The sequence below is a fragment of the Citrus clementina genome, unplaced genomic scaffold, assembly GCF_000493195.1.
Source record: "Citrus clementina cultivar Clemenules unplaced genomic scaffold, Citrus_clementina_v1.0 scaffold_3, whole genome shotgun sequence".
In the NCBI taxonomy this organism is placed as follows: domain Eukaryota; kingdom Viridiplantae; phylum Streptophyta; class Magnoliopsida; order Sapindales; family Rutaceae; genus Citrus; species Citrus x clementina.
This window is the reverse complement of record NW_006262339.1, coordinates 7,378,611-7,394,292: the sequence shown is the minus strand read 5'-3', so window position 1 is coordinate 7,394,292 and position 15,682 is coordinate 7,378,611. Positions and strand designations below refer to the sequence as shown.

At 32.1% G+C, this 15,682-nt stretch overlaps 2 protein-coding genes across 2 annotated transcripts; both read right to left on the bottom strand.

Annotated features, from left to right (window-relative positions):
* Positions 1-1,459: 1,459 nt before the first annotated feature.
* Positions 1,460-3,321, bottom strand: LOC18048446 (transcription factor MYB106). The gene is made up of 3 exons (XM_006440563.1): positions 3,189-3,321; positions 2,937-3,066; positions 1,460-2,225 (listed from the first exon to the last, which is right to left on the bottom strand). The coding sequence occupies exons 1-3, from the start codon at positions 3,319-3,321 to the stop codon at positions 1,460-1,462; spliced, it is 1,029 nt and encodes a 342-aa protein (XP_006440626.1).
* A 10,027-nt stretch (positions 3,322-13,348) lies between these two features.
* Positions 13,349-15,319, bottom strand: LOC18048445 (NAC domain-containing protein 100). The gene is made up of 3 exons (XM_006440561.2): positions 14,796-15,319; positions 14,401-14,678; positions 13,349-14,301 (listed from the first exon to the last, which is right to left on the bottom strand). The coding sequence occupies exons 1-3, from the start codon at positions 14,980-14,982 to the stop codon at positions 13,669-13,671; spliced, it is 1,098 nt and encodes a 365-aa protein (XP_006440624.1). The 5' UTR covers positions 14,983-15,319; the 3' UTR covers positions 13,349-13,668.
* Positions 15,320-15,682: the final 363 nt, after the last annotated feature.

Genomic DNA, 15,682 nt, shown 5'->3' with positions numbered 1-15,682 from the left:
GTAAATGCTCGTGTTGGTCCATATATTTTGACTTAAGTGTCAATTTGATTTCTGCATGTGGCACAAAATATTTTAAAGTGCAGAATAAGGGTAAATGCTCATTTTAGTCCATATATTTTGACTTAAGTGTCAATTTGATTTCTATATTTGAAAAAATACCTCAAAACACTCTTGTTGTTAAATATACTATACTTGTATAAACTTGCTTTTTCCTCTTCTTTTAGAATAATATCATTGAATAGTATTCTTGCTTTTTTGAGGATATTAATGAAAAGAAAAAAAAATTAATTTGTCAAATTAGCCTTAAAAATAACATAAACATTTCCACAAAAAATTATGTTATTTTAGTATTAATTTTATAAATTAAAACATAAAATAACTATTAATAAAATTATTGTAAGGATATTAAACATTGCCATAGGTCAATGGATATTAATTAATTTATAAATAAATTAGAGCAAGATTGTTGTACGGATATATATATATATATATATATATATATATATATATATAATTAAATTTTTACAGATAAATTAATTAATGTTAAAAATATTATTGTAAGGGGAAAAATATAATATATTTAATTATAATAATATTTTGAAAATATAAGAATTAAACGAGCATTTAAGTTAAAATATAATAACTAAATGATCATTTAGCCCTTGTAATAATTCAAAACAAGAAGATTCCAATTCTTTTTTGTTGTTGCATGAATGAGAGGAACGATGCAAATTTGGATCCCGAAGAATTATATATTGGAGAACGAAACTTAAGTGGGATGAACCTACTACAGTATGTATTCGCTTCTAACATAAACTTAATACACCTAACATGCACTCATTAGATACACAGTCTCATTGTGATTGCCTTAAATAAGTTTTTTACGCATACATTATCAATATTAACGAACATGAACTTGAAAATTTTTAAAATTTCTTAATAATTCGGCCAAAATAGAGAATTGAGGCATGTTCAATGGGACTGTATTATTTTAAATTTGATGCCAATTTTTTTTAATAACTTTTGCATAAATTCTTACTTTCTTTTTAGTGCTTGAAACTTTAATTTTTAAACATCTTATGTTTAGAAGAAATATATATTAAAAGAAAATATTCCCACGGAATGTAAGCCAAATGAAAAGTATATATATATATTATAAGTGACAACTCAATATCAGTCATGGCATGGGACAGCTTAATTTACTGCAATTTTTAGAAACCCCACTTCATTCATTAGTCATTACTGATTCAACTTACCAAGGTACAGATACACAACACTTGGGTGCAACAAGAAATATAGAGATACAAGGCATAAATATCTTGCCTTTTTTAGGAAGCAACATTATTATTATTATTACTATTTTTGTTCTTGTGGTAGCAGAGTACACAACCTGAACCCCATTTATTCATGTGTTAACTTTTCAATATTCACGTGGGGCATGCATTTGGAATCAGCCTAGCTAGCAGCCGCTAGTGTAAAACGGTGTCGTATTTGGCTGTCTACATTCTACAACACTGATAAGCTCATTCCAACAATAATTGTTGCTGCTCTCTTGATCACCGCCAATATTATTATTATTATTATTATTGTTCATATGATGATCACAAGAGAATCCTTCAATGAAATTCTCATCTCCTGCGTTATTAACACTGGAGCTTCCGACGATATTCCATGCGTCGCCGGCGCTGCCCCCGGCATCATAAACAAAGTCCAAATTCTTGTTCATGTTTTCCAAAGACGACATTGCAGCAGCTTGCTGTCTGTCCTCGGAAAATTGCAATATCGACGGGGGTGATTCAAGATAGCTACCATCGCCAAAACTAATGATGCTACCATTAATATTGCATATGGTACTTTCCCAGGCTTTAAGTATGTCCAGGCATCGTGGTCTAGTACTAGTATACGTAGTAGCCATTCTGTTGAGTTGCTTATTAGCTGATGCTGAAACAGGCCCTTCAGAGTTTTGTTGATCATTTTGCTTGGGCTTAGACTCTCTCACCAACCTAGCCTCGGCTTCGAGTCTAGCATTCTCCCACTGAGCCATGTGACTGAGGTTTGATGCTTTCTTGGGGTCACCATCGGCCGAGGCAAGACTGGGAATCTTCGGCCTGTGAGTCATCGGATCAATGCCCATCCGGGCTAGCCGTTTTTTAATGTGTGTGTTCCAATAATTCTTGATCTCGTTGTCCGTTCTCTTTGGTAAATGAGCAGCTATAGCAGACCACCTGACAATTTTTTTTACTTTTTTATTATTAAAATCACATAAAACAATGCACCCAATAATACGAGTGAAAAGACAAACGTCTCTTCATTTAGTCATGCTATGCTAAGGAACAAAATTTTTAGATATTCAAAATCTTGGGACAAAGACAAATATATATATATATACAGCGCTATTATATAGAGAAACAACTATGTATCACATATTTAAATCCAAATTTTATGCAACACTATATAGGATCCATATTTGAATCATTTAGACTACATGATAACCTAATAATCATCTGGTGAGATAATCAAGAAATTGAGGATATCATTACTTCCTAATAGAGTTCTTAATTTCGGGCAACTTGTGAACTTAAGAAGACAATAAGAGGAAGTTGATCAATATTGCAAATTGTGAACCGTTTCAAAAACCCATTTTGATTTTTCTTTGAAGCAGTTGATGGAGGCTTTGTTTGGGATTGTGGAGTGCTTCTGTAAAATTAGAAAGTGCTAGTGTTAAATGAAAGCGAAAAATTGTTTAGTAGTAATAGCTTACAGAGATGACTAAGTGTAATACAAGTGTTTCATCAACAAGTTCGATAAAATCAACTTAACTTTCTATGCAAAACTGAAAGTGGTATACTAAATGCTACTTTAACAGTTTTGTCTAAAATCCCAGCTGCTAGATAGCTGTAGAGCCTGAGTATTATACAAAAATAAAAAATCTTCACCTGTTGCCCAAAAGAGCGTGAAGCTGAATGATGGTTTGTTCTTCGTGAAGGCTGAACTTCCCTCTCTTGATATCAGGCCTCAGATAATTAGTCCATCTCAATCTGCAGCTCTTCCCACATCTCTGAAGATCTGTAAACACAAAGAAACTCAAGTCTTTTAAGAACGAAAGCTCCATCTTCCATTAATTGTTCAAAAGCTTGAAAATAGAGAAACCCTAAATTAGAGGAAATGTAGGGGCATTAGAACTTGACCAGCTTTCTCAGGCAAAGAACGCCAGCTTCCATGGCCATGTTTTTTAATATAATCCAAGAGTTTCTGATCCTCTTCAGGTGTCCAGGGACCTCTCTTCAAACCATTTGTGTCACTGCAAGGAGACCTCCCCATATTGATGCTAAATAAGGTAATGAATATTAACGATATGTTTTTGAAGCAATGGACGGGTGGGAGTGATAAAATAAGAAAAACACAGATACTGCAAAGCTCGTTAGTGAAACGCAAGTGCTATTTTCCTATTTATGGGGCAGCGAATTGGATCTTGCATTAAATTTGTGAAATTTGAAAAAGACCTCAACACCCTTTCATATTATATATATAACACAAATTTAGTAATATTCAGATTAATTATGCAATTTCGTATCTGTGGTTGTATGGTGTTGCAGCTTTTGATTAACTATATTTATTGTGGAATGAAAGCCATAATGAGTTAACTTAGTAATCAATTTTAAGGGTGCGTTTGGGATTGAGGTTGGGCGGTTGTAACTTAAAAGTTACAGTAAGTATTTGATAAACAGTAGCTGCTGTAACTTGTAAGTTATATTGATATGATTTTTCAATTGTATAATGAAAAATCTATTCTATATTTAATAATTTTGTTAAAATTATTATTTAAAATTTCTAGTTACTACATATTAATAACTTTTATTTGATAGTTACAACTTTTTTTCCACAATAGTTGTAGCTTAAAAGATATAACACCTCAATCCCAAACGGGACCTTTAGTTTCGATCAATTTAATTTATAAATTAAAATCTTATTTGTTTACCGAACAATCTAATAGCTTAGTTTTCATAGTTCAAATATCATACAATATAAAAAAGAATCATAATCACATAGTAGATATAATTAAAACAGTAAAATAATGGTGCATAGTAATAATAATCTATAATAATTTGGGAACCACTCAAAAGTCTAGTGGTAAATCATTTTGTTGATGAGAGACAAGGTTAGACTTTTTCCATGTAGATTAATTTAACTTAAAAATATATACGAATTATGTCATAACATCTACGATCTAGGATTTGGTAAGTAATTAAGGTAATTAATAAATTGAAGTTATCATGAGTTCGATTGACAAAGTCACTTGTGAATGAGGCTCTCCTGCTTGGTGATACTACGACATTTTAATTTTTAGATACGACGCTACTATGAGATAAATACATTTTTAACTTCTAAACTATATGGTGTATACAGTGATGCTGTAGCATATAAAATGTAAAAAATGACATGATATGATTTATGTATGTAAGCACGTATGGGATCAGAATAATAATACCAATCGATCAACAAAATCTCATCGTGATCTTGGCGATGATTGCAAATTAAATTAAGTACGAAAACTCAGCTCTACTGCTCATTGTGTCATCCTAATTCATTAACTTGAAGTAGTGGGTTTTTGTTGGGAACAGCGTAGAATTAATTATTCTCCATCTTATTGTATGGTTAAGGTAAGTAAGATTCACCAACTATGCTTTCATAAAGTTAAGGTCTGAATTTATGACATGAAATTTTAGAATATATTAAAAGTAATACGGTAATTATACAATAAGTAAATAATATTATGTTATGTGTTTATTTATAGTAAAAATATTAAATTTATCAATTTCATAGTTACTTAATTCTTAATACTCATTTTTGGATAGTGGGTTTGTTCCTATAAATTGAAGAAAGAGTAGTTATTATTATTAAGCTCCTGGTGGGATAGCTTTTGAATAAAATCAGTGAACCAAATGGTTTGCCGAGTTTGGTAATTCAGGCTCTAAAATTTCTAAGTGAAGCATGTAATCCCTTTGGTCTCGAGGGCCTTAGTCTTGAAGCAGTGAGGTACTAAGCGTTGATCTGATAATATTGCTTGCAGCCTATATGAAAATTACTTTCGATTTAACATTCATTTATAGACAAGAAAATCAAAAGAATTGGTCAGAGCTTATCAAGAATTGTGTGAAGGCAACATTCTCTCTCTCGAAATGAGAGTGGAATACACATCTCTCGAATATTTGAGAGGGTTAAAATATGAGCTCTTATCACAGTAATTGTTTGATTGTAAATATATCAGTAAATATTCTCATGTAATATGAGTTGTAATCATGGGTATTAGTCCCTTATAATAATAATAAAAAAAAAGAATAAAGAGAGGGAGAGGAAATAGAGTTAATTAGGTAATTTTATTAAAATTAATTTGATAATAAATATTTTAATTAAAAAATAAAGATGTACGTAGAGAGAAAATTAGTAGGTTCAAATTAATAGCTACACCCATATTTTATTTATGATTTAAGAAATTTTACATTTTCGACGAAGGACATCCACAAAAACCGCATTAATTTTCAGTCTGTTTATACTTACCCGAGATTTTGTGTCCCGCCGCTATTACTCTCCTCTGCAGAGTTAGCACAGAGTATTTATATAAGTTCACTGTACACGAATAGTCTACAGACGTAAGAGGATCAAGGTTATGAAAATGTGGCAATCTTTTGATCATTTGAGTGCAGCATTTGTTGTACTTCACTGGATCGATGGGAACTTTATCATAAAATTATTCTCACGATCTTCTTAATTAATTTGAAGGGTGGGTTTTTGCTCATGAGTTTGTAAGAAACGGTACTATTTCGATTGCAGGAGGAGCACTATCAGTAAAGGATGAATCTATGAAATCACTCCAAGTGGAAATGATGGCAGTCGTAGACACCTATTACTGAGCATGCTCGAAAATTTGCATTTACCAATAATATTGGAGAGAAATCCATTCTTATTTCAAAGTTTTAGTTTTTTTTTAAAAAAAAATCCATGAGGATTCGAATTAGTGCCCTCAATAATATGTATAATTTTACCATGTGTGCATATATAGAGAGAGAGAGAGAGAGAGAGAGAAAGCAATAAGGTATGGTGCTTGTTAATCGATTTTTATGCTAAGTTTAATTTATCTTTTATTTTTTTATGTATATTATGGTGACAACGAGACGGACGGCAATCTTGTCAAGAATTTATGTGGGAAAGAAATGCATGCGGAGGGGGGGGTTGTCCATAATTTATCACTCTCCTTTTATTCATCAATGGAGGATTGAAAGTACAGCAGCAGAGATTTAAAAGCCAGGAACCGGCGAACTTCAATGTTTGTGCAATAATCGAAACTTGTTAATTAATTTCTGCCAGCTAAAATCTTAAATTGCGTCATTAATTACACCCCGCAGCAGTTGCCAAAAAAAAAAAAAGGGATTATAATTTCGGTTGATCATGGGCCGGAGACTCTGTTGGCTTCGTTGAACAATCTCTCTTTGGGCTTTGAAGCAGTTTGAAATGATCCCATTCTCATTGATAAAAACGCTGAATCTTGAATATACCATGTCCATGTAAGGAGATTCGTTAAAAATGAGTTGGCAGCTTGCATTCTCTTTGACATGGACCAGGCAGAGTCAGAGACAACACAGATGCTTTTCAAAGGTGGAAGTTTTAAAAAATAAAACTCCCTTTTCGGATATTTTTATTTTATTTCTGAAAATATCCTCTCTCTCTCTCTTTTTTTTTAAATAAATTCTTTTTGTCTTTAATTTTATTTTTTTTTTTGGTTAAAACTCAAAAAAAATTTTGTTAATTTTCTTTTCTTTTGTAATTTTGTTGTTGCCCTATACACAACAAAAAACTTTTTTTCGGTGATGAATTTTTGAATGTCAATCATAGACTTAAATTAAAACATATTTTGAATTATAATTTGAAAGTTATCTTAAGCACCAAAATATTTAATGAAAAAGAAATAGGAAAAGAAGAGTATATTGTTTTAAATTTGTATAGTTTATTTAGTTATCGGAGGTGACTCGTAGAAAACCAAAAAAAAAAAAAAGGATTGGTTATAAATGCAAGTAATTTATTTGAAAAAAAAAGAGATCTAAGTGTTTACGATTCTTATTTGTCCTTAAATATAATTTTATGTAAAGTGAAATTTTATAAAGATAACGAAGGAGTGCCGGCCGATAGCTTCACTCTTAAAAAAGTATGGAAGGATAATCCAGTTGATCTAGAGATGATTTAGTTTAAATAGGGAGGACCGGAGGAGTGGGGTGCATTGTAATTAAAAAAAATTACTTTCGTATATGCATTTGACTTAAAAATAAAAGTGGTAAAATTAATGGACAACCTTTATATGGATGACCTTTATGAATCACATGGGAAATTGTTACACATTGTAAATTCAAAATGCACACGCAGGTGCATGTTACTTAGTTTAACTGTTGAAATCTCTTTGGTGGAATAAGAGATATGAGATCAAACACAACTCATAAAATTGAGTGAGATTTTAGTTTCCATTGAGGCTACGTTTTGAAAAAAAAATAAAATAAAAAATAAAAATAAATATCTACATGCACACATTGAGAAAGTATTGGATACGCTAAATACGCATCACCAAAATTACAAAACAATTATCACTAAATTTAAAAACCAAGATAAATAAAGTGTGTGAATGTGACAACACATGATGATATATATATATATAATTCTATACTAAACTACATTCGTGTTTGGTTCACCCGTATAAGGATGAACTCCTTTTCTTTTTCTTTTTCTTTTTCTTTATATTAATTAAGGTAAAAAGTGCAATCATATGAAATTGAAGTCAACTTTCATTAGTGATTCGTTGTTTCGAGTGGAAGTACAGGCTATGTTTCTGACACGATGAGAATCATATAGAGTATGGAACCTGCGTACTTGGTGGTGGGGCTTCGGAAAACGAACATCTCTCCAGCATTCGCAGGATCGAAAAGCCAGATCCATGCCATTTGCCAATACGTTCACAGCAGTCAAAAAGATTTAATAATTGAAAGGTAGATGAAAGGCTTTGGGATCAATCAATCGAGGATCCATACACCTCTCATATTGACAATATATGAACCCCACACATACATTATTTATGTGAGAAAAATGTATCTTATATTAATTGTAAGATGGAGATTGCCATCGATAGAGAATCGTAAGAATAAAAGCAATCGTAAAAATCTCAACACGTGTTCGTACAATTGCATCGTATTCGTCCAATCAATTCAACTAAAGCGACGAAGCAGACATCCGCAGATTATCCATTACTGGAAGAATTTGATTTGATAGGTACAAAAAAAATTTGTCTTCTCAATTTATGCCATGATTTTTTCGTTAATGACCTTCAAAATCAGCGTGCATGCTACGTGGCCGGTTTATGCATGCAGTCATATTTTCATATCTGGGGGTGATTGTCAACTCTGCTCTTACATCAATTCTTTTGATAGATACTGACGATGGCTATGCTTCATCTTTTCACTGTTTTTGTTTTCATTTTCATTTTCATTTTTTGAGTGGGAAGGCAAGAGAGTAAAACCTTCGGTTCTTGTTATTATTGCTTGGCTGCGGTCAAAGTTGTTTTGGGTTGACAGTTGACACCATCTGGTAAAAACCAAGGGCTATTCTGAAGGACCTGTCGGAGCTGGCTAAGTTACAGATTCTGTAACATACAGATCCAACTTAGCCAGCTCCTGATTGGTTAGCTAGCTACCAAACAAAAACAATTGCATTCTTTTTCTCCATATGCAGGACAGGTGTGGTGCATGCATTGGGTGTGTTTGTTACAGAATCTGAATTCTGACTTTCATATCCTGGGTTTCTTTTTTGATTTCGCCTTAATTGACTCGGGTAATTTTTAAAAATCTCCCATGAGATTTGGACTTATTGTAAATAGATGGCGAGAATTCGTTTATTTATAAAAAATCCTCTACCGTCAGTTAATTTTAACATTAACCATTAATTGACTGTGCAAAGACAATATTACCCTTAACAATAGTTTGTAAACTGACATAACTAAAAAAAAAAAAACTAAAATTACTGGCGCAAAAAGCACAAACCCTATTTTTTGACAATGTTATCCTTGTCAATTCCAAAGATTTACAATATCATAGTAAAGATTATGACTATTTCATTTTCAAGTTTTTAATTTTATCTTTCTTGTAGGAACTTTAAGGAAATATCAATAAATTTACAAGGGACATAAAATGTCATATAACCAAGTTTTAAGATATTTTTTTATTATAAAAACAAACAAGATGCCACTTCTATTCAGATATTTAAAAAAAAACATGTTATTCAAATTTTCGTATTCAGGCCCATTCAAACTTTAAAAAAATTCAAACTCATTTAAATTTCAGACAAAAAAACAAACAATACCTAAGTATCTAAACTCACAAAACTTCATCTCTACTTTCAAGTGTTTAAAAACTTGAGAAGTTGATACATATGACAAAAATAACTTGCCACGGTGGTTGAGTACCTTAATATAATAAAACTGAAGGAAGTTAAAATGACGTTTTATATGTGTGTGTGTGTGTATATATATATATATATATATATATATGATGACAATATCAAATATTGATTAGTTTAAAAAATAGGGATCCTTCTTATAAATAATTGTGTGGAGAAATTTAGAAATTCTCATTCACACCAAGGTCATAAATTGAGAATAAACAGAAAAAAAAATCAATTTTAAAAAAAGAAATGTAATTGACCTGCAATTGCTTCCCTAAACATTTTGGCTTAAAACACATTCCTTATTTCGAGTACTTCTTACTTAAATAACTTCAGTCATAAAAGCCACAAATTCTTTTACAAGACCCTTAATTGACTGCTTCATTTATGCCGAAGTGCGCAAGCAATGAGGTAAGACGACTGATATGGAAAAAAAAAAAAAATTATATATATGTATGTATGTATTGTTTTTTATATTTTAAAAAGGGGCAATTATGACCATCCAAATTGATCCTTGGAAGGAAAATTTTATGTAAAGTGGTAAGAATAATTATTCATAATCAATCTAACTAGGGAAACAGAATTAATGGCAAGTCTCTATCCTCTCTATGTACTCTTTCACGTAGGGTTGCAGAAAAAAAATATAGACTTTATATAATTAGAAACTAAAGATAAGCTTAATTCTCACACACCTTATCTTAACGAAATTAAGCGACAATAATTTCCAAATTCATTCATATTATTTACTTTACGAATTACCAGTCCATTTCCTAAGTACATAATAGACAATTTTACTATTTTAGGGCTGAGATTTTGGATTTTTTGATCATCAATGGCTGTTCACTGTCTATAATATCAATGCTATTCCTAATATCCTAAAGTTTTTCAAGTTTGAAATTGACAATGATTGACCCATCTAGCCATAATTTGTTTCTTCTTTAACCTGCCATCTCTTTCAGTTTCTTCTTTTGAAAATTCTGCTTTGTCAAAAAAAAAAAAAAATTCTTCACATACATCCGAAAATATCACACTCATATATACCTCCACATTCCCCATAATTTTATAAAATTCAAATAAAAACAAATAGTTGCTTCTTCCAATTAAAATTCAAAAAAAAAAAAAAAGTATCTTTAATTTAAGCGAAGATGTGAAATATCAAAACAAATATCGTTAGTGGGATTTTGCCCAACAAAAAGACACTGCTCTTGTCTTTTTCCACGTGGGCATGCCAGGCTGGTAACCGCGGTGCTTCCACGCGGCATCATCTGCGGCCAATCTCCTGGTGTTCGTTTTTGTCACGGTGGTGACGCAAGCCTAAACCTGCACCGCGTTTCTCATTGCAGCGCGACAATCGCCGTGGGGTCCATTTGCCGCCGTGTCGACCGTTAGAAAGGCCTAACTCTCTCTGACCTCACCATTGGGTGGGGACGCCCGACGAAACTTCGTTAACTTCCAACTTTATGGTGGGCCCCCCGCACGCTCGTAGGTTTCAGAAAAGGAAAATGATTATCTCCTTACTTAAATTTTTTATGAGTTTTTAAAAAAATTTTATTATTTATTTTTTAGTAATAGTGTATTAATAAAATTTAATTTAATTTATTTATTAATTATCAATCAGTAATTACATTATTTACTCACAATATGATCAAGAGAAAATTTTGATCCTTTAGAAAAATACGCTCACAATCACACAAATATCCTTCATGTATTTCATTTTGTTATTTTTCAATGTAATTACACAATAATGACCGATATTTTTTTCCTCTTTTTCAAGCAAAAAAGAGGGAAAGAAATAAAGATAGATAGTGAAAATCAAATGTTTTATCAAATGTAATTCAATAAGGCAAAGAGATGAGTCGAAATAAGTATAAATAAAATTTATACGCGTAACTCGTTTATCTGTCTATCAAATTAATACATAATTGCGAATTATTTTTTTTATATGAATAAAAACTTATACGTAAGCCTTACGACATATATGTTATACAGTTTTGTTTTGATTGTCAAATGTCAATGATTAGTTGATTATGTATAATGTAAATGCAAGCTGTGATCATATTGAGTTTATATATATATATATATGCTGTTCTTTTAGCTCTTTTTTTTTTATATCAGTAATGCTAAATTGCTAACTTTGAAAAAAAGAATATTATAAATTGTAATATTCATAGAAGTCATGGGAGCCTCTAAGTTACAATAATTGTAACATACATCCCTCATGTGAACCAAACAAAATTGTAGGACCCACAATTTGTGTGGTTCATATAAAGAATGTATGTTACAATTATTGTAACTTAGCATTTGCCTTCATAGAAAGCACTGGTTGAAACGAATAGAGCTATTTGATTGGTCGGTGACTTGGCTCAATACTGAAGGTCGGAGAAAAAATAAGAACAGTGGATGTAAAGAATTAATATTTTTGAAGGACAAAAATATTTATGATTAGGATATGGTTAAGGAACATTTCGTGGAGGACTGAGGTTGTTGCTGGAGTTGTAGATTGGGTTTTGATCACGTGCCAAAAACCAAAAGAGCACATGGTATTAACCAAAACATACGGAAAAATATATAACAACCTTAAAGAACATTCTTGCATCACAAGTTACACTTTCAAAACGGAATGCATGCATCATGAAATGAATGAGAGGGATAAAGTAGCGAATGGAAGAGTGAATGAATGAATGAGAGAAAAAGAAGAGATGATTTTGGCTTAATGTGACTCGAACAGAATAAGGGGAAAAGTTATATGATTTCACACTAAATAGTTAATGCATAAGCTAATTATCAACTTAAATAGCATATCTAGGTCATACTTATTTTCTGCCACACGAGTCATTCTCTCGGACAAACGTTCACACAAAATTATACTTAGATTAAACTATTTTGTCTTTAATTCATATTTTAAAATTTGTGCATGTCGGTGCTAAATATATATATATATATATATATTGTTTATAATGCTTCTATTTTGTGCTTTAAAGAAAAATTGAAGACTGAAGTGTAAAAATCGTAAGTCGATTTTTTTCCAATTACACACGTCATAGTGACTGGTAGGCATGTTAGAGATTGTGCAAAAGATAAAGAAACAGTGCAAAGATAGCGAAATTTTGATTTTGGACATTGGTTTCTACATGTGTTAAGAAAAATGCCATGGATTGATAAAGTCAATAGCACTTTAATAAGTCTTAAATTCAAAATATAAAATTAGGATTCGTTTCTGATTTAATTTACCTAAGTTTTAAAAGAACTTATGACACCTGAACATCATAATCCATGTATGGTATAGACTTTTTTTTTTTAAAAAAAAAAAAAAACGAATGTATAGTATAGACTTAAATATATAAATTTTTTTATATATATTTCGTCAAGTGCCCATCAAAAGTGCAGTATTTACTAAGATAAAAGTCAATATCAAGAATGAAATCTTGATCCAAAGATACAGAGAAAAGACTTTGTAAGAAAGGGTTAAAAGGAATTGGTGAATAATACAAAATACAAAAGCTATAAAATAATGCATCTTATTCTCAGTTCTTGTAATCTCCATCCAACACACATGAATTTGGTGTATTAAGAGAGAAGAGAGAGATATAGAGTTAGTTTACATTTTGGCTTATAATGTTTGGACTTTATTACATACGGTTACATTAGAGAATGTGTGAGTGATGAGAGAGAGATAGATTTATGAATAACATATTCAATTTGAGTCCCCACAACCTGAAATTATATCACTAAGCATGCAGAGTCCCCACAAGCTGATATTCAAAATCCAAATCTGAAGATTTAAGAATTCACAAGAATAAATCTCATGCTTTCAATGATGTAAGCAGTAGCATGCCACAGGCTAAAATGCAATAATTTTTTGAGAGAGATACAAAATAAGATCAGTTAGCCACCAACTGAATCTCATATATGACAAACTTCCTAGCCAAGCAATTTGACAATAATGAATTAATGATGCCAATATTGGAAGAAACCCCTAAACAAACATTAACAAGAAAACAAACCCAGTTCATAATCATACTTTCATACAACACTCAATATATGTTTCTTTGCTACATTTAATTTCTTTCAATCCTTCAATTTAGATTCAGAAAATCTATACACAGACCCACACTATCACTTTATCAAGATAAACGATAGTAGATAATAATAGGCTTCTTTTTTTTCTTTTTTTTTTTAATGATTTTACTGTCAGTAATTCCAAAAACAGTCAAAATCCACTGGTCCAGCTGAAGTTGAAGGAGCATCATGATCATTAAATGGCCTCTTCACCATTTCAAGGTTGGACACAACTGAGGAGATTTCAGGGTTCATGTCAGCAGTGAGGCCTGTGTCTTGTGAAACACTGATCATTTCCCTTTCTGTTTTGAAACTCTGGCTCATGTTTGATCCTTGGTTTTCAATTAAGGCCCTTAAGATTGAGTGGTCTTGCATGAAAACAGAGCCTGGGAATTGCGCGTGTGATGGAACCGGGACCGATAAAGGAGAATAGAATGAGTTTGAAGAGAGTGGGATTCTTGGAAAAACATCAGGACAGTTTGAAGACACAGAGATGGGAGGAGGATTGTTGAAAAAATTTTCAATGGTGGTGGTGGTTTTTTGATTTCTTTGAAGATCAATAGAATTGGAGAAGCAGGACACGTAAGCCGAATCGGCAACAGATTTGATGGTCTTGCTGCCATTATCAGGAGATGAATCCATTAATGGTGGCAAGCCAGGAGGACCCAATTCATTTCCAAAAGACCCTAATCCCGCTAGCCCTGAAATATGAGTCTTTTTCCCACCAGAACCCTTCTGAAACACCCGGCAAAGCACCCACTCATTCTGCATAACAAGAAAACACAAAAACAGAGTTAACAAAAACAGAGTTGACAAAAACAGAGGAAAAAAAACAGGGGAAAAAACAGCGGAAAAGGCACAAACTTTGGCAGTTTTGGGGAGACTATGAACAGAGAATTTGCCGTCCAATCTGTATTCGTGCATGACCCAGCTTGATTTCTCCCCTTTTGGGGCTCTTCCCCTGTAAAAAACAAGAGTCTTTTTCATTCCAACTAGAGATTTTCCTCTGTAAATCTCCTTGTCTTTCCCCGTGGCTTTCCAATAACCAGATACAGTCGCCCTGTTAGTCCTCAAACCAGTTGGATATTTCCTATCCCTCATGCAGAAAAAGTACCATTCTTTCTCTCCCATCTTTGCTTTCCCTACAACCAAACAACCCCAAGAAAAGAAGACAAACAAACAAGGTAAGATGAGATCTTCAAGACTGAAATTAAAAAACTCAAATGCAAATTCATAAAAAAAAAAATTAGAGAACCTACAAGGCAATTCCCAAGGTTCATTTTTGTTCAGATCAACATCTCCAATAGCTCTACAAGAGAAGCAAACATCAAGAACTTTCTTGTACAAATAGTGAGTGATAAGCTCTTCGTCAGTTGGATGGAATCTGAAACCAGGCGGCAAATCCATCTGGTCATCTTCCTTTCCAACTCCAGAAACGTTTTCCATAACCCTTCAATTCAATTAGCTAGTACCCTGTTTGTTTACTTGTCTGAAACTCTAAATGAAAAATATAGATGATTGAGAGAACAAAGAGAGAGGCGGCTTAATACATAAAGCTAAGAGAGATAAGATAGAAAGATGAGTAGGATTGTGTGGAAAACGAAAGAAGCCATGGAACTATAAATAAAATAACAAAAGTTGAAAAACCCGAAAGATGGAGGGATGTTTTTGTTGAGAGAAAAAGCGCTACGAGAAAACAAGATTGATGCTCACAGCGGGATAGAGAGGAAGAAACGTGGTATGTAAAGCAACTTGGTGGGCTGTTTTTTGCCCACTATTTTAACTTTTATTTTGCAATGATATTTGACGATATGCGATTACTTTTCCTCCATGCTTGCATGTAAATTTGACATTGTTTCGCTAATTAACATATTCATTACGTTTAGGGTTCTCAATATGATGACTTTTTTTTTAAATAATATTTCCACCCATTAGTCTAGTTTTAAACCACTTTCTTTCTAATACAGCATATGGGTAAGAGTTTAAGTTCCTTATGTGCACTGTAACAAAAAAGTTTCCTTCCAATTATTCGAAGGTAGATCTAATTACTTTTAGGTCCAAATATCCAAATCGTATCACAACATAGCTCTCTATGCAGGGGTCTTGACGGAAATTTTTTTTTTCTTTTAATTGTAAATATCAGTGT

What these genes read in the sequence shown, in the direction of transcription:
- LOC18048445 (XM_006440561.2), bottom strand. Translation starts at nt 14,982, where the DNA reads ATGGAAAACGTTTCTGGAGTTGGAAAGGAAGATGACCAGATGGATTTG. An exon ending in TGAACCTTGGGAATTGCCTT is followed by an intron (nt 14,679 to 14,795) that starts GTAGGTTCTCTA and finishes GTTTGGTTGTAG; the next exon opens with GGAAAGCAAAGATGGGAGAG. An exon ending in GTCTCCCCAAAACTGCCAAA is followed by an intron (nt 14,302 to 14,400) that starts GTTTGTGCCTTT and finishes CTTGTTATGCAG; the next exon opens with AATGAGTGGGTGCTTTGCCG.
- LOC18048446 (XM_006440563.1), bottom strand. Translation starts at nt 3,321, where the DNA reads ATGGGGAGGTCTCCTTGCAGTGACACAAATGGTTTGAAGAGAGGTCCC. An exon ending in TTCTTTGCCTGAGAAAGCTG is followed by an intron (nt 3,067 to 3,188) that starts GTCAAGTTCTAA and finishes TTGTGTTTACAG; the next exon opens with ATCTTCAGAGATGTGGGAAG. An exon ending in CACGCTCTTTTGGGCAACAG is followed by an intron (nt 2,226 to 2,936) that starts GTGAAGATTTTT and finishes AAAAATTGTCAG; the next exon opens with GTGGTCTGCTATAGCTGCTC.